A 24,958-nucleotide genomic window follows, 5' to 3' on the forward strand; every position below is an offset into this window, starting at 1 on the left:
AATCCTGATTGGCAGCCCACAGATTCTGCAGGACCCGTACTTCCCCCATTCACTGGCCAATTCAGGGGGAAACAACAATTTTAACTCCCTCCTTTTTTTTAGCTGTTTTCATGGAAAATCTAGCAATCGATTGTGGACAAAAGCAATTTATATGTGGGGCAATTACCTAAAGTTGTTTAGGATTAGTAAAGGAGTTCAAAAAGGGGTGGAGGTGGTATAAAAGTATGCACAAAGGACACATCTAGGTGTGAAGAACCTGGAGAAAAAAAGAAGACTAGGGAACATGATAGGATTTCCTAAAGAGGTGTGTTTTTATGGAGCCTCTGAACTATTTATTGACAGAATTAAGGAAATTATTTCAGAAGTGATGCAGTCCATAATAAATTCTGAATGTGAGAGTGGAAGGTGAGAAGGCTCATGCTGCCTAGTGGTTGCTAGGACGCAGTCAGATGAAACCATGTAGTGTCCTAGGCAGTTCACATTGCCAAGTGTCCTTGGTTGCTAGGCCTCAGGTGGCTCCAAAAGAGTGCAGACTGCACCTCCTGCTGCTTCCTCAGCAGTTGGGTGCTTTAACCTGCCTCCTCCTACCCACCATATGTGACAGAAACAAAAAGAACATGCCGAGTCAGTGCAGAAGAAAACTCAAGTTGTCCAGAACAAAGAGAAGATAAGAGTCTGACTTCTGCACTCTGTGTTACTGACTCCTGACCCCAGAACTTTGTGTATTACTTATTCCTGACCCCTGCACTTTGTGCATGATACAGTCTTTAGACCTGCTGTATCTGTGTTATGCCCTACTGACCCATGTACTCTGTGCAGTAAGCAGGGATACATGGTAGCTTGAAGTAGAAAAATGAAATCCTGCTAGAGCACTTCATGTTGGCCCCTTTTGCAATGTAACACAATAAAAATAAGTTCCTATACTGTTTAAAATCCAGTAACACACTGCTCCACCCTGCTCTACACATGCTCAGTTGCTCTCTATTTTTCGGCACTGTGCTGAAAATATAGAGGCCGATCTGCTGACAGGCTAAAGATTTCCTGCTGCTCAGAGGGTCTGGGCTTCAGCAAAATGGCAGCATACAGCATAAAGAAACAGGAACAATGATGGATGCAATTTACAGCACAGACTAATTCTGGTAGCATAATTATTAATGTGGAATGTATGTTCCTTGCTAAAAAAAAAACATTGCGGGAATTCAATAAAGCTGCTTCGCCACTTTTCTGGTGTTAATGGCTCTTGTTAATGTATTGCACCAAATTCATGAAGCATTTGCAACACTTTTGGCTCGGACAGCGACTCGTTCACCAAATTCAGATAGTTCTAAAATGCGACACTTTTACATTAGGTCGCATTGCATGAGCCACTTTTACATTGTGTCGCATTGAATACACCAAAATTTAAAAGTGGAACTAATTAAGAAAAACAAATTATTTTTTATAGAGAGAGAGAGAGAGAGAGAGAGAGAGAGAGAGAATATATGTAGCAGGAAGCTGGCTAGGTTACCTGCTGACAGGAGGACATGTAACTGCATGTGTTGCTAGGGGATTGTTTCCCCCTAGTGCCCATCACAGACTCTGTTGGGGTTTCCTGACTGCAGGGCAGGCAAAGACATTGGACAAGAGCAAGGTATCTAGGGATATGTAGTCCAGTGAATCAAGTTTGTATAGAAGCCCAGCCATTGTGGACTACAATTTACAGCTGGCTAGATGAGAAGATAGAATGCTGGGAGGTCAAATAGCAGAGAGAGGAAGGAGGAGTTGCTGTCTTGGAACCACTGGCTGGATCTGCAAGCAGTGACTTGTTCAGTAGATTGTGCCATGGCTGCATTGCAGCCTGTGCAAGGAGAGAGAGTCATCATGAGCGGATGGAGATGCATCTGCTGCCAGCAACATCTGATCGTTCGGTGGCAGGATCTGCAAGCAGTGACTTGTTCAGTAGATTGTGCCGTGGCTGCATTGCGGCCTGTGCAAGGAGAGAGAGTCATCATGAGCGGATGGAGATGCATCTGCTGCCAGCAACATCTGATCGTTCGGTGGCAGCTTGAAGGCCACCCTCATCAAATCCACTCCAGATCCAGCTGGACTGTAGCGCAGTGCGACGTGGGGTCGAGCGCTGTCTCTAGAGCCAGACTTTGCAGAGGCCTGTTGCGGAGTCTCAATGCCATTCTCTGAAACATAAGGTCGCAGGGATTGGTGAGTGGGCACTTGCCGATTCTTTCATTTCACCAAGCCTGTAAGGAAACCTTTGCTACACCTTTTGTGTCCATCTCAAAGAGCTAACTAAAGACGCAAGACTCTCATTTCAAAGTACTACAGAATATCTCCCCCCTACAAGGGATAAGAACTTTTGGTGCCCATCTAGGCCCACATAGCAACCAAAAGCATGTTACAACCAAAATCGTAAATGTATTTTATTTGGATTTTATGTGATAGACCAACACAAAGTGGCACATAATTGTGAAGGGGAAGGAAAATGATAAATGGTTTTCAAAATCTTTTACAAGTAAATATGTGAAAAGTGTGGCGTACATTTGTATTTAGCCCCCCTGAGTCAATACTTTGTAGAAGCACCTTTCAATGCAATTACAGCTGCAAGTCTTTTTGGGATCTCTCTACCAGCTTTGCACATCTAGGGTGACATTTTTGCCCGTTCTTCATTGCAAAAAAGCTCAAGCTCTGTCACATTGGATGGAGAGCATCCGTGAACAGCAATTTAAGCCTTGCCAGAGATTCTCAATTGGATTTAGGTATAGACTTTGAATGGGCCGTTATATTACATGAATATGCTTTGATCTAAACCATTCCATTGTAGCTCTGGCTGTATGTTTATTTATGGTCATTGTCCTGCTGGAAGGTGAACCTCCGCCCCAGTCTCAAGTCTTTTGCAGACTCTAAAGGCCTGTACACACGATCGGACTTTCCGACGGGAAATGTTGGATGTGAGGTTGTTGGCGGACAATCCGACCGTGTGTATGCTACATCAGACAATTGTTGTCAGACTTTCCTCCAACAAATGTTGGCTAGCAGGTTCTCAAATTTTCCGCCAACAAATGTGTGTTGTCTGATTGTCCGAGCGTGTGTACGCAAGTCCGTTGGACAAAAGTCCAAAGTACAAACACGCATGTTCGGAAGCAGAAGCGGTCGGTCTTGTAAACTAGCGTTTGTAATGCAGAATTAACATTTGTGACGTGGCAAATTATGAAATCTCCAAATGCAGCGCACAATTCTCTTCTTCTTTAATAGGATAATAATTAAGCTGCTTTGCTGGTGATACTGATGGAGTTATTGCAAACAAATTTTCAAAGGCTTTTCTTTTCTAGTGATATCAAGAATAATACTATTATGTTTTTTTTTATTTGGGCAAGTTACCACAACACCATTATCCCGTAGTTTTTAAGATCAAAGCTACAACTATATTGGTGTCCCTTGTCAATTTTACATTGTATTTTTGAAAATGTAACTGCCTACTCCCAAACTGTCATTTGAAGTAAAACACACAGCCAAGTATTATTCTCCACAATTTTTTTATTGTGCATTAAAAAAATAAAATTAGACATGCTATCTGCCAATAGAACTTAACCAAAAAGTGCATTCTATGCATCCAAAAATATAGAAAATATACCAAATCAAATCATTATTCAACGAAAAAAAATAATGTCAAAGCAATAACTCCAAGGCCAATAATAAATAACACGTTATCCCCTCCGATTCCGCAACATGTCTGGTTGACGAACGGCTGTTCAGAAACAAACTGAAAAGCACAAAATGAAAAGCACAAACTGAAAAGCTCTAAATGAAAAACGCAAAAAGAAAAGCGCGAATCAACACTCACCAAACTTCTACTAACATGAAATTAGCAGAAGGAGCCCAAAGGGTGGCGCTAAAAAGCTGAAAAACCACGTAGTACATCTAGTATGTCACTACGTTCGTAATTGTTGGTCAACATTTGTGTGACTGTGTGTATGCAAAATAAGTTTGGGCCAACGCCCTTTGGACAAAATTCCACGGATTTGTTGGCCAACAATCCGATCATGTGTACGAGTCATAACAGGTTTTCTTCTAAGATTGCCCGGTATTTGGCTCCATCCATCTTCCCATCAACTCTGACCAGCTTCCCTGTCCCTGCTGAAGAAAGGCATCCCCACAACATGATGCTGCCAGGGCTGCCAGGGCTGCCGGGACTTCTTATGGATTTCTTTCAACAATAGCTTTCTTCTTGCCACTCTTCCATAAAGACCAGATTTGTGGAGTGCACGACTAAAGCCGCGTACACACGAGCGGCATGTCCAACAGAAAAAGTCAGACGGAAGCTTTTCATCGTCTATTCTGATCGTGTGTAGGCCTCATCAGACTTTTTGTTTTGAAAATTCTGACGGACCTAGAAATGGAACCTGTTCTAAATATTTCCGACGGAACCAATTCCTATCTGGAAAACCGCTCGTCTGTATGCTGTTCCGACGGACCAAAAACGGTGCATGCTCTGAAGAAGGTACGAGACGGAGGCTATTGGCTACTGGCTATTGAACTTCCTTTTTCTAGTCCCATCGAACGTGCTGTACATCACCTCGTTCTGGGCGGTCGGACCTTGGTTTGACCATGTGTAGGCAAGACCGCTTGAATGGAATTCTGTCGGAGTTCCATCAGAGAAACCTTCGGAGTTTATTGTGACGGCAAAACCGGTCGTATGTACAGGGCATAATAGTTGTCCTATGAACAGAGTCTCCCACCTGAGCTGTGGATCTCTGCAGCTCCTCCAGAGTTGCCATGGGCCTCTTGGCAGTTTCTCTGATTAATGCTCTCTATGCCCGGCCTATCATTTTAGGTGGACGGCCATGTCTTGGTAGGTGTGCAGTTGTGCCATACTCTTTCCATATTCGGATGATGGATTGAACAGTGCTCCGTGAGATGTTCAAAGCTTGGGATATTTTTTTTATAACCTAACCCTGCTTTAAACTTCTCTACAACTTTATCCCTGACCTGTCTGATGTGTTCCTTGGCCTTCATGATGCGGTTTGTTCACTAAGGTTCTCTAACAGACCTCCGAGGGCTTCACAGAACAGCTATATTTATACTGAGATTAAATTACACACAGGTGGACTCTATTTACTAATTAGGTGACTTCTGAAGGCAATTGGTTCCACTAGATTTTAGTTAGGGGTATCAGAGTAAGGGGGGCTGAATACAAATGCACACCACACTTTTCAAATATTTGTTTGTAAAAAAAATAAAAAAACATTTATCATTTTTCTTCCACTTCACAATTATGTGCTACATTGTGTTGGTCTATCACATAAAATCCAGATAAAATACATTTATGTTTTTGGTTGTAGCATGACAAAATATGGAAAATTTCAAAGGGAATAAATACTTTTTCAAGGCACTGTACACATGTACACAGACACGCATACTGTATTAATTGGATAAAATTAATACTATATTCCATATAAATTAATAACCACTAAGTCATTTTCAAAATTAATTTAATTCATTTTAATGAATTCTTAACTACATTAACTTGTGTTTTTTATGTGCCTGGAGCTTAGAAATTCAAACAGAATTAAAGTCAGTGGATAAGCCAGTATAAGGGAGGAGTAACCAGTAACTGGCATTTGCAGAACAGGTTAGCAAGGGCACCCCTCTCATAGCAGGTTTAGATTTACCAGAAAAATGTCCTTATTTGATCAGCGCTTTATAAATAAATAATATATTAAAAAAAATAAACCTCTTACAATCTTTATGAACACAATTTATATGGAGCACACACACCTTTAAGATTCGCTCAGAATCTAAAATACTGTAAGTATGATTGTAATATGTTTGCTGGGTTTTCATCTCTTGGACACCATTACGTCTATATGCCACAACCATTACCATGCCTTGGTTTCATGCTCCCCTCATAAACTCTACATAAAGCAGAATAAATACATAGTTGGGGACCATGTCACTTATGCTATGACCCTTTGGTAAAAGGGCAGAGATTCACACTACTGCTGCCTCCCCATAAGTCCCATAGTGCCCACCAAGTGGTGGCCATCCAAATCCAAACCTGTTCTTTTTGTTCAATTCCCTTTTGTTGTTGTTGGTTTTCCCACAGAGCTATATGCATGAAAGGTAGTGTGGGGCTCTGGCTATAACCCTTAGGACTTCCATCAGAATTTGAGTGACTAGCAAAAATTGGGTATTGGTACACTAAACCTGTGAGCCCCCTGGGGGTGTGTCCATGATGGCCTGGGTTCACTGGGAGTTGAATGACACTGGATGGTATTTAGTCCCACAGAATATCAGCATCCTTTGGGGAAGAACATGTACTGCAGGAAACAATTCTGGATAGAAGGTGAGTATTGCAGCCAAAGCTTCTTTATTTAGATGCTGGGGCTTCCCTTTTTCAAAGATGAAGGTAGGTTTTTAAAGTGCAGGTTTAGTTTACCAATACACTATTTAAGTTAGCCACTCAAATGCTGAGGGAAGACATAAGGGTTATTAGCCAGGAACCTGGAAGACCCCACATTATTTTTTGGGGAAGTCAAGCACCAGGTTTCTTGGGTAATTTTTAAATGAGAAATCTACAGCTATACAAATTGACACTGAAAAAATCTCAAAAAATATGGGAACCATGGTTTGAGTCCTTCTACTTTCCACAGGGACTCTCTGATAATCTGAAATTAGAACACCTAGTTTGCTCTAAAGCAGGGCTCTCAAAACTTTCTAAACAAAGAGCCCACTTATCGTTAAGGGAGCCAAATTGGAACAGTGGGGATAGAAAATGTATTTGTATCAGTGAAAGTAAACAATGCCTCAGGCTGTTGATCAGTGGGAGTTTAAAAAAAAATGACTTGGTGCAAATTGTCAGTGGAAGGAGGAATAGTGTCTTTTATCAAAGAGAGAAATAGTGCCCCATCATTTACAGTATATTAGTGGGGGGAGTTATATTATAAATATAGTGAGAGTGAGACTACCTTTGCATGGGTGGAGCCAACTATGGGAACACAATTTTAACCCAGTTATGAACCACGGGCAATTACCAGCTATCAATTCAAACAGAATTGCATTTATTTTCTACCTGAGTAGTAATCAGGTAGTACTCAGTGAGTAGGATGTAAAACAACTTACAAATTAAAAAATTTTGTGCTTCAAGTTTAGCAAACAAATTCCATGTATATGTATATATATATATATATATATATATATATATATATATATATATATATATATATATATATATATATATATATATATATATATATAAACTGCTCATTCATGCTGTATGGGCTAGAGAACCCATGTGAATGAGTCTTTATTTTTTTACAATTTTTTACAATCTTTAAAATATTTTTTACAATTTAACCTTTTTGGAGAGGGGTGTTATGGGGCTATCAAGGGCCAAACATGAGACAGAAATGTATTTTTGCTTTCTCTGCAGCCTCAGATGCACAGCAAACACAGCAGAGTGGATGAACAAAAAGAGCTTTGTACAGGAGTTCACTATGCTTCAGTTATGAATGAAGACAGTGAATGATCAGTACTGATCACTCACTGTGTTCATACAGGGAAGGAAGGGTTTTGTAAAAATAATATATTTACCACCCCTACCCTACCTCATCTCCATCCTGAAATGGTCCCCTTGTGGGTCTGTAGCAGCTGACAGCTGGTCAGTGAATGTATGGAAGCAACCGAATAAAGCATGAAGAAAAAAGCAATGAAGATTGACTGCTCACAAAGATGCTACTGGCTAGTAATTCTCCAAGTCCAGCAATCAGCTTTCTTACGTAGATTCACACAGGAAAGCTCTATTTTGAGTCCATTCAAAGTGTTTATTTTAACTGAAGCCCCAATGAAGGAGGAGTTTCCTCTGGCTTCTGAAATGTGTTAGCTTGTTTTTTTTGTGTAAAGCAATAAATTGATTTGTACGCTTATCATTTGGTCTGGCGCTCTTTCCATTGGTGCATGTTTTTTTTTTACTGAATAAAGCATTAGAGCAAAGATACTACCATTTTCAGATGGAAAGGTCAGCTATGTCAGTCTCCTCATTTCCTTACTACAGGTTTCCTTTAAAAAAGACCCCAAACCATATTAGTTTCTGTTTAAAGCACATTTGAACTGTTTGTTTAAAATCAGCTAAATACATTACAGGTATATGAAAACAACAGGTGAGGAAAGTCTAATGCCCCGTACACACAGTCGGATAGGACCTTGTTGTCGGAAATTCCGACCGTGTGTAGGCTCCATCACACATTTTTCATCGGATTTTCCGACACACAAAGTTTGAGAGCTTGCTATAAAATTTTCCGACAACAAAATCCGTTGTCGGAAATTCCGATCGTGTATACACAAATCCGATGCACAAAGTGCCACGCATGCTCAGAATAAATAAAGAGATGAAAGCTATTCGCTACTGCCCCGTTTATAGTCCCGACGTACGTGTTTTACGTCACCGCATTCAGAACGATCGGATTTTCCGACAACTTTGTGTGACCGTGTGTATGCAAGACAAGTTTGAGCCAACATCCGTCGGAAAAAATCCTAGGATTTTGCTGTCAGAATGTCCAATCAACGTCCGACCGTGTGTACGGGGCATAACAGTTCATGTTCTTTAATTAAAAAGCAGTCACAGCCTTAGTAGAAAAGCCTGTCCCCTGTCAGCAAGCTGCATAGTGGAACCTTTGCTCTGTATGTGGAAGCAGTTGACTCTTGAAAGGTCTAAAAGACCTTCTGCCAAGTTAGAGCTAAGTCCCTCCAATCAGCAGAGAGCACACATTTTGCTGATTGCAGAGCTATAGGTCTGACTCAGAAAGGGACATGTTGGACCTCTGCAAAGGGACGACTGCTTCCACACAGATAGAGAGGGCACTACTGTGCAGCATGTAAGCAGGTGCAGTCTACTGTATCCACTGAAGGTGGCGCTCATCCTCAGTGGCCTTGTAGCTAGAGAGGAAGTCAAGAGGAACACAGTTCCTCTATGGTTTCCTGGGTCACTGGGGAAACAATCCATTTGGATTCTCCCACACCATGTGACTCCGGCAGACATCTTGGGTCAGGTAGAGACTATTTAAGGCCCTGGCTCCCAGGTTTGGCATGCATTTTTGCGATTTGGTAGCGTAGGGACAAGTACTCCACCTGCAAGGGACAGTACTAGCAGTAGGGAAAGTTCCTGATGAGGAGGGGAAGCGTAGGGTCACAATTCCTTTCGACATCATCCTGCTTAGGCATGAGAAGGCCAGGCCGCATTCTGCCCTCTTTACAGATGCTGTCAGTTCAGTTGATACCTGCCCTCTTCAGAGTAATAAAGGAAACTGTAAGTGCACCTGGTTGGGCAGCCTTCCCACCAGGTTTGTTGTGAACTCTTGCTTTACTATTTCAATACAAGTTTTCTATTGCACCTGAATGTGTGAATTATTACCGCCACACCACTCTACACCCAACCTACAAGCAGGCTTCCTTGAGTTAGGCTTTTTTTGCTCAAGCTGTGGCTACTTTCTAATTAAACTATAACTTTGCACCACTTTGTTTTGATGCTATGTATTTAGCTGATTTAAATAGAACGTTCAATTAAACTTGAAAGTGTTTGTAAGGGTTTATATTAAAAAATAAATAATTAAAAAAAATAACAAACATGTCATACTTGCTTGCTCTGTGCAATGGTTTTGCAAGCAGCACGAACCTCTTCTTCTCTGACCCACATTGGTGCTCCAGGCACCCCCTGCTGAGTGCCCCCATAGCAAGTTGCTTGCTCTGGGAGCACTTGTCTTTAAAACACACAGAGTGTGGCATGGTCCCACTCCCTCCTCACTGGCTGTGGTTGACAGCATCGGGAGCCACTTCTGCTTCTAGTTCACACAGGTCCGGGATGGCCATGGAGTGGATTGCAAAAGGGTTTTGTGCGTCTTTGGGTCTGGTTCAGGTGTGAATTCAGGCAAAAATTGGAGGTAATTAGCTGTTTGAAGGATCTCTAGAGCAGTGGTTCTCAACCCTGTCCTCAAGTACCCCCAACAGGCCATGTTTGCAGGTTTTCCTTAATCTTGCACAGGTGCTTTAAATCACAGTCAATGGCTTGGCATTTTGGACAGCTATTTTATCTTATATATATCTTAATCTTATCTTAAGAGAAATTCCCCAAAAATCACCTGTTGAGGGTACTTGAGGACAGGGTTGAGAACCAGTGCTCTAGAGGACTTAAAGTATGAACGGTTAGGGTCGTGCAACAGGCAATAGAGGATATGGGAGTATTAAATGCCAGGTGGGAGTAATGGTCAGGTGTTTACACTAGAATGGAGATGGAAGTTGGAATTGGACCTTTTCCTGATTGATTGATACCCACTATTTGGTGATATTATAGGTTTACCTACTTGCCATTTGTATAAGAGGACTTTGAGACCCAAGTAAACATGAGGCCTTCTGAAATTCCAGCTCCGTCCCTGCTAAAACTGAGTCTTGCTCAGCTAAAATAAAACTGCAAAATTTGGTACCGAAACATGATATTTAACTATAGAATTTGAACATCTATCTAAAATAAAGTGGTTTTAATAAATTAAATGTGCCAGCATCTGTATCTTTTTTGTTTTAAGGTGGAATGGTAAATGCATACTTTTTAGAAGCTGGAGGGTGGTTTATTCCATAGTGGGTTAGTCTAAAACGAAGTACTAAGTTATTAGCAGTCTTACGCTTTTATTAATGACCTGCCCTGTACTGATGTATCTCTATTTCCACAGGGGGATTCTGGTGGACCACTGGTTTGCAATGGAAAGCTGTATGAAGTGGTTTCCTGAGGTCAAGGATGTGCACAAAGAGGATATCCTGGTGTCAATACCAAAGTCTGCATCTATTTTGACTGTATTAAAGAATGTTATTGAGAAATACTAAAGTCAACGTTACGCCAAAGCAAATGTATATTAAAGCATTCTAAATTTTCCCAGCATCTCTGAGTGTCTATGTTACTTTACACTGCCTGTGGTTTTTAGGGCTCTCATGTGCATAACACCGATAAGTCTGAGTCACCAAGGTCTTTGACACAAGGAGATGTTATATTTTTACCACAGCCATGTAATGGTTTAGCGATATACAGCTAAAGACCGAAAACCTGTGCTATATCTATATTAAGCAAATGATAAACTGAAACTCCACAAATGCTGTAACACAGTCAAAACATATATTGTAGTAACAGTAAATAATCAAATATCTTCCGTGTCACACTTCCTACATCCATGTTAAATTTCCCATATAGTGAACACAACGTTCCAATATAGTGAACACATAAATTATAAAATGCAACAGAAATAATCGGAGCCTGATTTCCACACTGCCAAGCTCAAATAATGAAAAAATTCCCACAAGTACGTGACGCTTCACCTAAAAATAAATGTCAATGATCCCTTATTTATGCAAGTATGGTTGATAGGACATCCAGGTTCCTATTCTTTCCATTAAGATTCTCACCCCTCAATATATTCTCCAAAATAGGAACAACCAGTAATCTCTACTCTTCCTAATAATCTCCTTCAGTTGTAGTCCACAAAACCCACCTCTGTTCCTCCACCACTCCTCAATGTAGGACAGACATAGGACAGACATACTGTATAAAACAAAAATGCTCCCATAGTGTAGTATTATGATCAAAAGCATATTTTACTCCGATAACACAATATAAACACCAGCTCTGATCTTACAGGGACGAATACCAGTACGTCTGGTGTTTCCTGCGTATGACGTCATTTCAGCTTGATGCATTTTATCACAAAGACTTCTTCAGGATAGTAACAGCTGAGGCTGTTAATCACAGGCTGTGTGATGGAGCTCCCATCCCACTGGATCTCTTAGAGTTGGCACAACCTGCCAGAATTGACTCATGTAGATAGCAGAGGAAGAAGGCAATAGACAGTATGCACACTAAATGCTATGGATTGAGGCAAGTATACACTATAGAAGGATATGCGTTTTCATTTTCCATTTCAGAAGTTTGCAACCACTTTATTCTGAATGCTTCCTCACTACAGATTTTAAAAAATATGTCAAATTAAACTAACTCTAAACCATAACAGTTTCTGTTTAAAGCACAATTGAACTTTTAGTTTAAATCAGCCTAATACATTGCAGGAGTATGTGGAAAGTCTAATGGTTCATGTTCTTTAAATAGCAGTCACAGCTTGAGTAGAAAATCCTGTCCCCCAGTCAACAAGTTCTAGAGTTGGGACTGTTGCTCTCTATGTGGAAGAAGTTGACTCTGCAGAGATCTGACGCACCCTCTGCCGAGTTAGAGCTAAATCCCTCCAATAAGCTGCACAAATTTTGCTCCTAACAGAGCGATAGGTCTGACTCATGAAGGGATATGTTGGACCACTGCAGAAAGACAGCTGCTTCCACCCAGGGAGAAATGATTCTTCTCTACAGCATGCTGCTATTAGGTTAGGCTTTTCTACTCAGGCTGTGGCTGCTTTCTAAAGCAAAACTGTAAGACTATGCGCTCCTTCTGTTTTCATGCCACTGGAAAGTATTTTGCTTATTTAAACACTTGCCGACCAGCCGCCATTATACTACGGCAGGTCGGCTCGTTCCCACAAATCGCCATATCTCTACGTCAGACCTTTAAGCAGCTATAGCATGTGCCCGCCTGCTGCATGGCACGAGTGCTAATGCATGTGGCCAGTGGCCATGATGTCCACCGGCCACCTGCGATAGATCCCTGTTCTGACTCTCTGTGGAGCTGTCAATGTAAACAAACAAATCCCCATTCTGTTAGGGGAGTAGAGAGTGATCATCTGTTCCTAGTGATTAGGAGCAGCGATCTCTCTCCTGCTCCAGTCAGTACACAGCCCCTACAGTTAGAAACACCTCCCAGGGAACACATTTAACCCCTTGATCACCAGTGACATTTAAACAGTAATCAGTGCATTTTTATGGCACTGATCGCTGTATAAATGTCAACGGTCTCAAAAAAGTGTCAAAAGTGTCCGATCTGTCCGCCTCAATGTTGCAGTCCTGCTAAAAATCACTGATCACCACCATTACTAGTAAAAAAAAATTATAATAATAATAAAATGCCATTAATCTATTCCCTATTTTGTAGCCGCTATAACTTTTGCATAGGGATGCATCGATACTAGTATCAGTGCCGATACCAAGCATTTGCACGAGTATCGGTGCTCGTGCAAATGCTCCGATGCTTGATCCAATGCCTGTTGCATTGAACCAGGCATCCTGAAGCCCAGCAGGGGGGCCAGGCAGCCTCACAGGTGATCCATGCGGCGGTGGGGGCAGTTACAAGCAACAATCTCCCTGTATAGCTTTTCTGACAGCCACTTCTCCTCCTATCCCTCCCACGGCTGTCAGGTGCTTATTAAAAATTATACAGCGAGATTGGTGCTTTTAACTGCCCCCACCATCCCCTACTGTCCCCGTGTCCTCCTCCCTCTCTCAGGTGTCCTCCTCCCTCTCCCCGGTGTCCTCCTCCTTCTCTGCTCCCTGGCTCTCCATGTTCTCCTGTCCCCCATGTCCTGGATTTGTCAGGATGAAGAGTGGAGGAAGGAGCTGGTAAATCTGTAATTTATCGGCTCCTTCCTTTTCTGAATGATCAGAGTCAGTAATCACTGACTGTCCATTCATAACTGAGCATCAAAACCTGTGTTTAAGGGGAATCTGTGTCCTTAAATCCTTTCCCCGTTTCAAAGGGTATCCCCCCCCCCCCCCCCCAACAGGGCTGATAAAAAAAAAATAGAATTGTAATAAATATTTAAAGGTGAAATTGTAAGAATAATAAATACAATTCAAAAACACTGACACTGTCCACTCCCTCCAAAAAAAGAAAGCAATGTAAAAAAATAACAAAAAAATATAAAATTGTAAAAAATAAAATTGTAAAAAAATATAAAAAAAAAAAAGAAAAAACTACTGACACAGTCCACACCCCATCAGTGCACATCAGTGCCACCCACCAGTGCTGCATATTAGTGCCACTGTCACACGAAGTATCAGTAATCGGTATCGGCGAGTACTTGGAAAAAAGTTCCGGTCTTAAAAATGTAGTATCAATGCAACCCTACTTTTGCGCAAACCAATCAAATAAATCGATTAAATACCACCAAAAGAAATCTCTATTTGTGGGAAAAAAAAAAGGACGTCAATTTGGTTTGGGTACAGCGTTGCAGGACCTCGCAATTGTCAGTTAAAGCAATACAGTGCCGTATCACAAAAAATGGCCTGGTCATTAAGGGGGAAAATCTTCCGGTCCTTAAGTGGGTAAATAGAAAATTTACACTGAGCTATAAATGATTGCAAATGACATGTTTCATAGTTGGTAAGGTTGAATAAAGACACCAGTCCTTACATTTCAACCTGTGTGGGTGTATGTGTCTGTATGTATTTATGTCTCTACAATTTTCCATATCCCTGTATTGTAGATTACATTCATTCAGATGCCCTTCTAAAGGTTTTTTTAATTATCAACACTCCCCACTGCCACCACCAACTGCAGCAGTAAAGAAACCTTTATGCAGGTCAAGGTTAAACCACTTCTTTTCCAACTTAATTGAGTGGCCATGCGTCTTCTAAAAGCGTAATTATACTCACCTAAAATTTGGCAATTTGTCATCGCCGGAACATACCGCCAGCCACTGATATTTTCATGTGGCCGGCTTCCGGGTCTCGATCGCCAGCTGCTATCATTGGTTGGGCCGAGATGATGTCACTCCCATGCATGTAAGGCAGTTCTGGCAGATTCTGCGTTGCCAAATTTGTGCATTGAGCTGCGTTTTACTATACAGGGGCGGACAGGCAGGTAAATAGCATTATTGTTAAAGAAAAAAAGCAGGTCTCATATGCCTGACCTCCCATTTTCATTGTGGAGCCTACAGTTCCACTTTAAGCAACCTAAGACTGATCAGCTTTCTACTTATGCTAGAATCACCATTGAGGTATTTGTATATTGCTATCCTATCTCCTCTCAAGCATCTCTTCTCCAGGAAGAATACGTTTAGGTGTTTAATGTTTGTGGTCATTCCTCATAACTGAGGTCCTCCAATCCCCTTATTATTTTTGTTGCCCTTCTCTGGACTCTCTCCAGTTCCAGCACATCCTTCCTGAGGACTGGCGACCAGGACTAGATTGCATACTCAAGATGTGGCTGAACTAGTGTCTTGTAAAGTGGTAAAATTATAGTTTTATCTCTTGAGTAGATACCCTTTTTAATGCATGCTAATAGTCTGTAGGCCTGGCCAGATCCTCAGCTCTCTCAAAGGTTCTTCACTCTAGCAAGTAACTTACATTCATATTTTTTTGTATCGTCAGCAAACACGGAGAGTGAACAAATATATGTACGTATTCATTGTTTCCTAAGAATTAACTGAAAAATCTGTGTAGATAATATGGGAATTGTCAGATGTCTGGAGGTGAGTCATGGGAACCGACAACCTGTTTACTCTGCAGACCTTTATAAACCTTGTCCAGAGCTGACAACGGTCCATTCAAAATTCCAACAATTCAAAGAAGAAGAGTTACCATCAGCTCACTATGCTTTATATCTGGATATGCATGTTCCTGGGGCTTGCAGGTAAAACCCAATCACATTATACCTCATATAATCTCTGTTGCAACTTAAAAGAGAAGTATGTTGTTTTTTTTGCAAAATCATACTCACCTAGATGGATGCAGCATCCAGCCGACAGTGGGTTTCAGCCCGCTGTCAGCTGAAAACAGATCACAGAGCAAGCTGCACTCTTGTAATCCACAGTAATACAGCTAAACGAGCTTTGGCTGTACTTCACCTTTAAAACAGGAATTTTGCTGTTTTGAAGTGTAGGGATATCCAAAACATTTTTTTCTGTTTTGGATAGAATGCAGACGGATTAGAAACTTAATATGTTTGTATTACTGTATGCATGTCTTCTAGGTAGATTCACCATCTTCATTTGTTCTAGGCAACATTTCCACTGAGATATTAAGTGTGGGGAAATTAACATTTTAAAGTTGTTACAAGAACAAAAGATAAGGGGACATTTTGCAAAAAGGACACCTGCTCAGAAGACCAATGTGAGCAGAATTGCCTGAGTTGGGGAGATTTCCACTCACTTTCTGTTGCATTCCTGAGACAGGAAGGGAAGGTCAATCTCCTTGATAGGACACAGACATCTGGTTTTCATGCAGGAGGTTAGATGATGCTGCATTCTCAAAAAGCAGTCTCAGAGCAAAGCAAAAGGTGAACTTTATTTTGCATTCTTCTTCCCCTTCCCCACAGAAGCACATACTGACCTTTCTTTCACTCCCTCTTCATATCAAACAGCTGCACGAAACAAGAGGAGTTGCCCTGTCAATACACTCAGTCATTTAAGTTGTAAGTGCCCCAAGGTTATGGACTCTCCTGATGAAACAATGCTAGTGCTTGGTGATTTGCCCAGCACTGAAACATAGTCAGTATGCATGAGCATCCATACCCCAAGTACATGGAAGTATTTTGTTTGCCCTTGCTGGTAGAACATAGAAGCAGGGGAGCAAAGGGAAGGTGAATATATACTGTTGGCAAGTGGGAATTAAGTTTTCAACTTTCCCAAAGGTTGGCAACAAATTTTCGGTCTCTGTTTCACCAAGTGTTTTTAAATACACTCTTTTTGATTCCTTTGCAGCTGCTGCTCCTCAGTATGACGACGATAAGATTATTAATGGCTACGAATGTGCTAGCCATTCTCAACCTTGGCAAGTTTACATCAGCTACAATGGAGGACAATGGTGTGGTGGATCCCTGATTTCATCACGGTGGATCATTTCTGCAGCTCATTGCTATCAGCCGTAAGTTCAGAGATTCTTCTTTGTAAATTGGTAATACTTGGCAATGCAGAATACAGATCAAGCCAGTGGCCTAGGGCTCAAATGGTTTTGGCCCCTGAATAGGATCAGAGAATCATATGTCAGCCAAAAAAATGGGATCTATAATTGTCTGAATAATTAGACCAATGGGAAATCCACTGTTCAGTTCATGCTTTACCTAAAAGCGTAGCTATGGGCAAAATATAAAAAATATATATATTTGATGCAGTCTATTATTAACATTAACACCGCAGTAACAGTTTTATTACCTGTTGATCCTGCATAAAATTCCATTATTTTTCCACGCATTTACCAGGCAAAGTGAGCTAGCAAAAATGGAAGCTAGAGAGGTTTGGATAATCCATTCAGGACTGACAGGGTTGCTAACAGTGGCCGGATTTTATTCCTATAGTTTACATTTTCAAATCATTAAAAAAATAATGAATCCATTCACATGTAGCGTTATGCCCACAAACCCAACTGCCATTTTATCTCTATGGTTTATTTAATATATTGCCTGTATATTATATTTGAGATGCTTGTCAGTAGTGGCAGTAGCCACAAAGTCATCCAATACTGAAAACAGGATAGAGTATGATAGGAAACAAGTTATTATTTAGCTGATAGAGCAAGGTTAGCGGTGCCATCAAGTTTTTCTTTACTATCAAAAGAGAAATATTTATTGGGTGGTGTTCAAAGGGGCGTTTTTATAGCCAACGCACAGTGGCTTAATGTACCATGTGTATTGTGTTACCAGAAAAAAAAATGAGGTAGCAAAACATAGTCACACCCCCCACACCTTCTTATTTAATATCCAAAGTCCTGCAAAGTTAATGTTTTGCCATGAATTTAATTTATAGAAATCCTCTACATTTTGCACATTATCTGTAGTCACCTTTAATTAATACATTTTGAGATCTACAGCTCCTCTTTATTCTTATATCCAACTTATACAGGCCCAATACCTTCATTGCTCACCTTGGGGAACACGATGTTACTAAACAAGAAGGAACGGAACAGCGTATCCAGGTGGAAAAGGCTATAATGCACCCCCTCTATGATGATAAATCCTTCGATCACGATTTCATGCTGGTCAAACTAGCTAAGCCGGCCCAGTTCAATCAGTACGTCCAACCCATCCCAGTAGCCTCTTCCTGCCCAACGGCAGGAAGTCAGTGTCTGGTGTCAGGCTGGGGAAACATGAAAATCTTTGGAGGTAAGTTCATTTTCTGGACTTTAAAAATAATTGTTTTAAAGCTGAACTTTATAAAAAAATTAAAAAAAACATCAACTGCAGTTAATGCAAGGACCGATTTTATTATCAGACTTGTATAACCTGCATGGTAGCAGATTGGAAGAAGACGTGAATGCACATGAATTGACTACAAACATACTGAAAGAAGGAAACAGCAGAATACTGACTCATATGTGTGCTGCTGCTCCTTTACTGTCCAGTCAGCAGGTCTGGGTTATTTTAAAGTATATCTAAAACCAAAAACATTGTAATATACAGTTTTGCAGCTTACAATCCTCAGATGTGTATCCTGCAATGATTTCCTTATTTCAGTTTATATTTCCTTTATTTCCACCTGGCAATTTTGCCATTAACACACAACTTGTCCTAGGGTGACATCATTCACATATTATACTACACCTAGAGAGGAGCAGCATTGTCACCCTAGGCTGCACTTCTAATTTGGACTATAAAGACCTGTTTGGGAGTACAAAGAAAACTGAAAAAGCACCACATTTCTGACCAAATCTACAGGTATTGTTCTGCATTTTCAAAAAAATGTCATTACCCCGAAAAAAAACGCAGCATCTAAAGACTGGTGAGCTGGTATTCATTACATTTTTGTGCTTGGATTTAGATATACATTAGCAGGGAAAATAACAATATGGCGATAGGTAAATTCAATCAGCACACACAAGAATGCCTAAAGTTCTCAAACAATCCCAAAAGCATACATTATAAATCTGTTCCTATTGTAATAATGCATGAACATGTGCATCAATTTAATTTACTTATGGAGTTTATTCTGAACTTGTAGAGGATTTGTTTAAACTAGAGCAGCTTCAGCAACTTTGCTTCCAGAGTTCTGCCCCTCTTTCTTGCAATGTAGGAATATCCTTTTTAAAATAACTAAGTGTAAAATAAGATCTTATAGGCATTATGTTACAATACTAGTTGCAGAGCTTGCACTTTACTTGGAGGGAAGACAAGTATGTATAATTTACTGACTTGGAACTGGTATGTTTCCCCAAAGTCTAACCATTATGTAACCGGTAATGTTCTGCAATGCCAGGCTTTGTAAGAAAAGGCCAACACCAACAGGCACACCACAACACAAAGCTAAATATTGCTACAAAGCAAACCAACAAAACCACCTCAATCTTTAACTAAATAGTATTACCCTTAATAACGAGGTCATTTAAAAAAAAATTAATTATACAATAGGCTACTTTCACACTGAGGCGCTTTGCAGGCGCTAAAGTGCTAAAAATAGCACCTGCAAAGCGCCCTGAATGAGCCGCTCAGTTCACTCCAATGTGAAAGCCCCGAGGGCTTTCACACTGGAGCGGTGCGCTTGCATGAAGGTCAAAAAAGTCCTGTAAGCCGCATCTTTGCAGCGCTATAGGAGCGGTGTATTCACCACTCCTAAAGCACCCCTTCCCATTGAAAACAATGGGACGCTATAACGCTATAGCGGCGCTTTGCGGGCAGTTTTAACCCTTTTTCGGCCGCTAGCAGGGGTTTAAACCGCCCCGCTAACGGCCGAATAGCGCCGCTAAAACGATGGTAAAGTGGTGCTAAATGTAGCGCCGCTATACCGCTGGCGCCCGCCTGCCTCAGTGTGAAAGTAGCCTTAAGGCAAACCCATGAACCTCATTCCCTGCAAGAATTAGAATAATGCACAACATTCATAATGCCCCTCAAGACAACTACCAGTAAAATGAATACCTCAACCATTCCCCATCATGATTCATTGCATATGAATATATTTGTAACAACAAGTATAACCTCATGATAGTATAAGATTATTTAACATAAATCAGCCTGAGTTGGAAACCCACATCAACATGAAAGTTGACTTTCAAAGCAGTTTGAGCACCTCTGTCTCTGGTTTCTTGTTCTGGTTCCTTGAAGTATTTTTGTCTTTTTCACACTTTCTATGCCACCGTTTTTGCTATGATTTTAGTATAGGGGGGAGGGTTATACTGTATATTCTGTCAGGTTATTACAGTAAAACCTTGGATTGTGAGCATAATTCGTTCCGGAAACATGCTTGTAATCCAAAGCACTTGTATATCAAAGTTAATTTCCCCATAGGAAATAACGGAAACTCAAATTATTCGTTCCACAACCTATTTATTCATAGGTCCTTCAGTTTATAGTCCATATAAAAAAGATTATAGCAATGTGGGTTGTGTAACCATAAAATGTCCATCCACAAATGGAAGCCTCCACAAGGGGAGTAGAAGCAAAATCCAGCAGGAGCTACAGAGTATTAAAGAGAAGAGAGGCGCCTCTAAGTGTAGCAATGTGTTGCTAAATGTTGTACCTTCATTAAATGTAACCATATTGCTACACTTAGAGGCGTCTCTCTTCTCTTTTAGGCCCCTTTCACACGATCGGACCGTTCAGGTCCGCCTGTCAGTTTTGACGGCGGACCTGAACGGGCGATCCATGTTAGCCTATGGAGCGTCGGATGTCAGCGGAGACATGTCCGCTGACATCCGACCCTGTCCGATCCGCTAAAAGCAGACGTATGGCTCTACGTCCAGATCCGTCGCTGGCGGATCGGATCGGGTGAGATCTGACGAAAACGGACACGCTGTCCGTTTTCGTCCGATCCCTCCATAGGCGGCAGCGGCGCCTGACAAGCCCCTCTCCGCTCAGTGAGCAGAGAGGGACCTGTCATCCGCCGGCTCAGCGGAGATCAACGGACAGATCTCCCGCTGAGCCGGCGGACCGAGGCGGGCTCCGTAGAAACGGAGCCCGCCTCGTGTGAAAGGGGCCTTATACTCAGTTGTGACATGACGACACTTGTATATCAAGATATCACTTGTATATCAAGTCAAAATTTATTAAAAATTTGTGCTTGTCTTGTGAAACACTCTCACACCAAGTTACTCTCAAACCAAGGTTTTACTGTATTACTGCCCATTTCCCATTGGCAATATTTAATTTCATCACCAGGACAAGAAGTGTGGGGGAAATCTGGGGACACAAACCTAAATATACCTTTGCCCAAGGTAACCCTCCCTCACACTATGCAAAACTGAAAAAACAGTTTTAGCTGGAACTCCGCTTTAATTAAAATACTTACTTATAAGAAAAATGGCTCTCGTCCTCTCCCTAGAATAATGTAAATGATTTTATAAAAATATTGTGTATAACATCACTCGTACCTTAAAGTGGTTGAAAAAAGCCTTACATTTTTTCACCTTAACGCATTATTTGCATTAAGGAAAAAAACCACCTGTGCTGCAGCTCCCCCACAGACCCCTCCTTTTTCTTACCTGAGCCCGATCCAGCAATGTGCACTAGTCTAGGCTCCAGCCGTTGTCGCTCTCCTCATTGGACAGATTGATAGCACCAGGAGAAATTGACTCCTGCTGACGTCAATAAAAAGCTGTGACATGGGAGCAGGGATGAGTCCTGCTGTCTGTGTCAATGAACGCAGCAGTAGGACTCGAGAGCAAGAGCGCATGGGTGCCCCCATGGAAAGCGGCTTTCCGTGAGGGAACCCGATGAAGAGGAGGGGCTTGGAGCACCGACGGCAGAAGACGATCAGGGCTGCTCTGTGCAAAACCATTACACCAAGCAGTTAAGCATAGGCATGTTTGTTATTTTTATTTAAAAAAAAGGGAGTGTTTACAATCACTTTAAATCACACTGCATTATACAGTAGTTGATAAAAAAAAATGTAAGTATAATATATTGTTTTTTTTTTTTTAGTGCAATATGCTACAAAATTACAGTGTCTTGATCTCCCTGTTTTGTCGGACTCCAGCTGTAAATCTTCTTATTCAAACATGATCACTACAAATATGTTTTGTGCTGGTTTCCTAGAAGGTGGCAAAGACGCATGTGCAGTAAGTATTGACGATATATAGAATTATGAATATTCATAAATGTCTTTATATTGTATGTCTAGGATAGTAAGAATATCCACAGCAAACCATATGACTGCTATAGGACAAATGGTAGAACTACTGCCTGGTCTATGGGGCCCAGGGCAGAGAGGGGCCTGGTCAGGACCAGAAAAGGTAAGTTTAAATTTAAAGCAGAACTGAGCCCATTAATTTGCTTCTCTTCGGTAAGCAACCCTGTACGTATTTCACAGCGCCTCATTCCTTGCACCATATTCTACATTTCCTAGTCCGCACCCCCTCATTCAGAATAGCATGCTGTTTACTCCCTGTGCTACTGAGCCTCATTCATATGCATATGCAATGCTGTACATTCTCTATTCTGTACCCCCTTATTCTGCATACAATACTGTTCATTCCCTATTCCACAGTGCCTCATTGCAAATGCCATACTGTACATTCCCTATTCCACACCCCTTGTACTGTATGCCATGCCATTTATTCCCTGTTTCTACTCACATTTTCCATGCTGTGCGTTTCCTATGCCACAATCCTCATTTAATATGCAAATTTGTGCTCTCCTTATTCCACAACGCCTCATAACAGTTGCCTTGCTGTATATTCCCTATTTCACAATATATTGTTTCATATTATACACCATCTCATTCTGTATACCATGTTGTACATTCCCTTTCTCACTGCTCATTCCATATACTGTGCTGTATGATCCCTTTTGCCACTGAAATAAAATGAGGAACAAAATAGACAGGGGCAGGCTTGTTGGTGAAGAGCTAAGAAGGTCCCAAAGGAGATAGATGATGGTTAGCAGATGGATCGATCAGATTCAAGTTATGTAACTTGGTGTCCATGCCCTTTGGGTAACTAGTTAAATCCTCCATGAAACGGATATCCTCAGCACAGCAAAGCGGAGGCGAAGGGGATTTACACAGAGCAAGGATGTAGGAGCTGGTCACGTTAACTAAGTATCTTATTACTGATTTCTTGTGGGTCTTTAGAGAGAATGTATTATGGTACAGTAGGAAAAATAGCAGAGTTTTTGAGGAGGTACAGTTGGTAAATATCCGAACAATGGTGTGAACTTGTGTCTAAAAATGCTGAAGGATTGGGCAGGACTCTCTGAGAAGAGTGTAACGTAAAGGTCTTTCTCCCATAAGTCAAAGAAAAGCAGCAAAGTCTGAGAAGACCTTGTAAGAATTAATTTATAGTTGTAAGAGAGAGAATGTCTCACTGGTCTAGTAGATTGGCATTCCTGATCAAACTGATTCAGTGTTATGCCCTGTACACACGATGGGACATTCCGTCAACAAAACCAAATCCATGTTTTTTTTCCGACGGATGTTGGCTCAAACTTGTCTTGCATACATACGGTCACACATAGTTGGTCGGAAATTCCGTACGTCAAGAACGCGGTGACGTACAACATGTACGACGAGCCGAGAAAAATGAAGTTCAATAGCCAGTGCTGCTCTTCTGCTTGATTTCAAGCATACGTGGCACTTTGCACGTCTGAATTGTGTACACACGATCGGAATTTGCGCAAACAGATTTTGTTGTCGGAAAATTTAAGAACCAGATCTCAAATTTTGTGCGATGGAAATTCCGATGGAAACTGTCCGATGTAGCCCTCACACGGTCGGAATTTCCAACAACAAGCTCCGATCGCATATTTTACTTCAGAAAGTCCCACCGTGTGTACGGGGCATTAGAGGTAATGAGCTATATGAAGGGAGCTGCAGGGGACCTACTGGAAAAAGGCAGGTTCTCTCTAATAGCACAGAAGCCACCAGTCGCCCAAGCGCACAGACAAAGAAAATCAGTCCAGGGGGTGTCTTTTTGAGAATTATTGCTGAAAACTTTAACAGTAGAGGGGTTTAGGGTACAGGATACGCCAAAACAATCAGCAACAACAGCAAAAGAACAGGATTCTCTCTAGGCTCCCAAAAGTAGCTTTTCAGGAGGTAGCTGGGGATATCGGTATGTCTGTACTCCATAATGGCAATTGTTAGCAATTGGTTCCCCTTTGCATCTATGCAACTCTCAGTCCCCAAGAAGATTCTTGCTAACAGTGTCCTTGGAGCTGTCTGCCACCCAATCTCCACAGGTAGATTCTTAAAGAGGAAGCCAAAAACTAAATTGTCCTAGCAGCCTATCTAGTAGGAGCACTATACCAGCATAATATTTAAAATATGGAATTATACAGTAAGATATAACTAAAATAAAGTTGTTTAATAATTTAAATGTATCACATCTATATCTTTTTAGTCAGGTTTTGAGGTACTCTGGTGAATATTTACTTGTAGAAGCTGGAAGGTGGTTTGATTCACACAAGTGAACACACATTTCAATTATTAGTGGTCTTATCCTTTAAGTACTTTCATGCACTGATGTACCTCTTGTTTTCACAGGCTGATTCTGGTGGACCACTGGTCTGCAATGGAAAGCTGTATGGAGTGGTCTCCTGGGGTCGAATGTGTGCACTCCGTAATGCTCCTGGTGTCTACACCAAAGTCTGCAGCTATTTTGACTGGATTAAGAACATTATAGAGCAAAACTGAAGCCAATTTTACACCGAAACAAACGTACAATAAAGCATAGTGCAAGTTCCCAGCATCTCAGTGTCTGTGTCGCTTTATACTGCCTGTGGTTTTTAGAACTCTTGTGCGCATAACTAAACACAATAAGTCACCAAGGTTTTTTTACACAAAAAAATTATGTATAGATCAGTTCACGAGAGGTCGGGTTAAGGCAGGTTACACGTAGGGAGCTCAGAAACAAATGTTGCTCAAGCAACCAGAACTAGTCAGAGAGGGATTTAAATAGAGAAACACATGAGGGGCCAGACAGGAAGAAGCAGGAAGGAATCATATATTAAGCAACAGGTGAGGCCGGCGGCACCCATAGCTGCAGAGTGCAGCAGAGCTGAACACAAGCTAGTGGAACAACAGGTGCCAGCCGGCCTACAGCAGTAAAAGTGAGACACAGATCAGCTCCGCAGCTGATCTGTGACACCAAGAGGGTTGAACAGGGAAGCATTGGATAAGCCAGAGTGGAG

The 24,958-nt window shown here is 41.3% G+C and overlaps 1 protein-coding gene across 1 annotated transcript; it reads left to right on the forward strand.

Annotated features, from left to right (window-relative positions):
* The first annotated feature begins 15,483 nt into the window (after nucleotides 1-15,483).
* LOC141110664 (trypsin-3-like) lies at nucleotides 15,484-24,516 on the forward strand. The gene is made up of 5 exons (XM_073602143.1): nucleotides 15,484-15,538; nucleotides 16,608-16,770; nucleotides 17,745-18,004; nucleotides 21,752-21,888; nucleotides 24,312-24,516. Exons 1-5 carry the CDS (start codon nucleotides 15,499-15,501, stop codon nucleotides 24,459-24,461), a joined length of 750 nt encoding a protein of 249 aa, XP_073458244.1. The 5' UTR covers nucleotides 15,484-15,498; the 3' UTR covers nucleotides 24,462-24,516.
* Nucleotides 24,517-24,958: the final 442 nt, after the last annotated feature.

The sequence above is a fragment of the Aquarana catesbeiana genome, linkage group LG10, assembly GCF_042186555.1.
Source record: "Aquarana catesbeiana isolate 2022-GZ linkage group LG10, ASM4218655v1, whole genome shotgun sequence".
Lineage (NCBI taxonomy): Eukaryota > Metazoa > Chordata > Amphibia > Anura > Ranidae > Aquarana > Aquarana catesbeiana.

Coding starts and splice junctions, on each gene's coding strand:
- LOC141110664 (XM_073602143.1), top strand. CDS start 15,499: ATGCTTTATATCTGGATATGCATGTTCCTGGGGCTTGCAG. Junction 18,005..21,751: donor AAACATGAAAATCTTTGGAG/GTAAGTTCATTT, acceptor TTTTTTTTTTAG/TGCAATATGCTACAAAATTA. Junction 21,889..24,311: donor GTGGCAAAGACGCATGTGCA/GTAAGTATTGAC, acceptor TTGTTTTCACAG/GCTGATTCTGGTGGACCACT.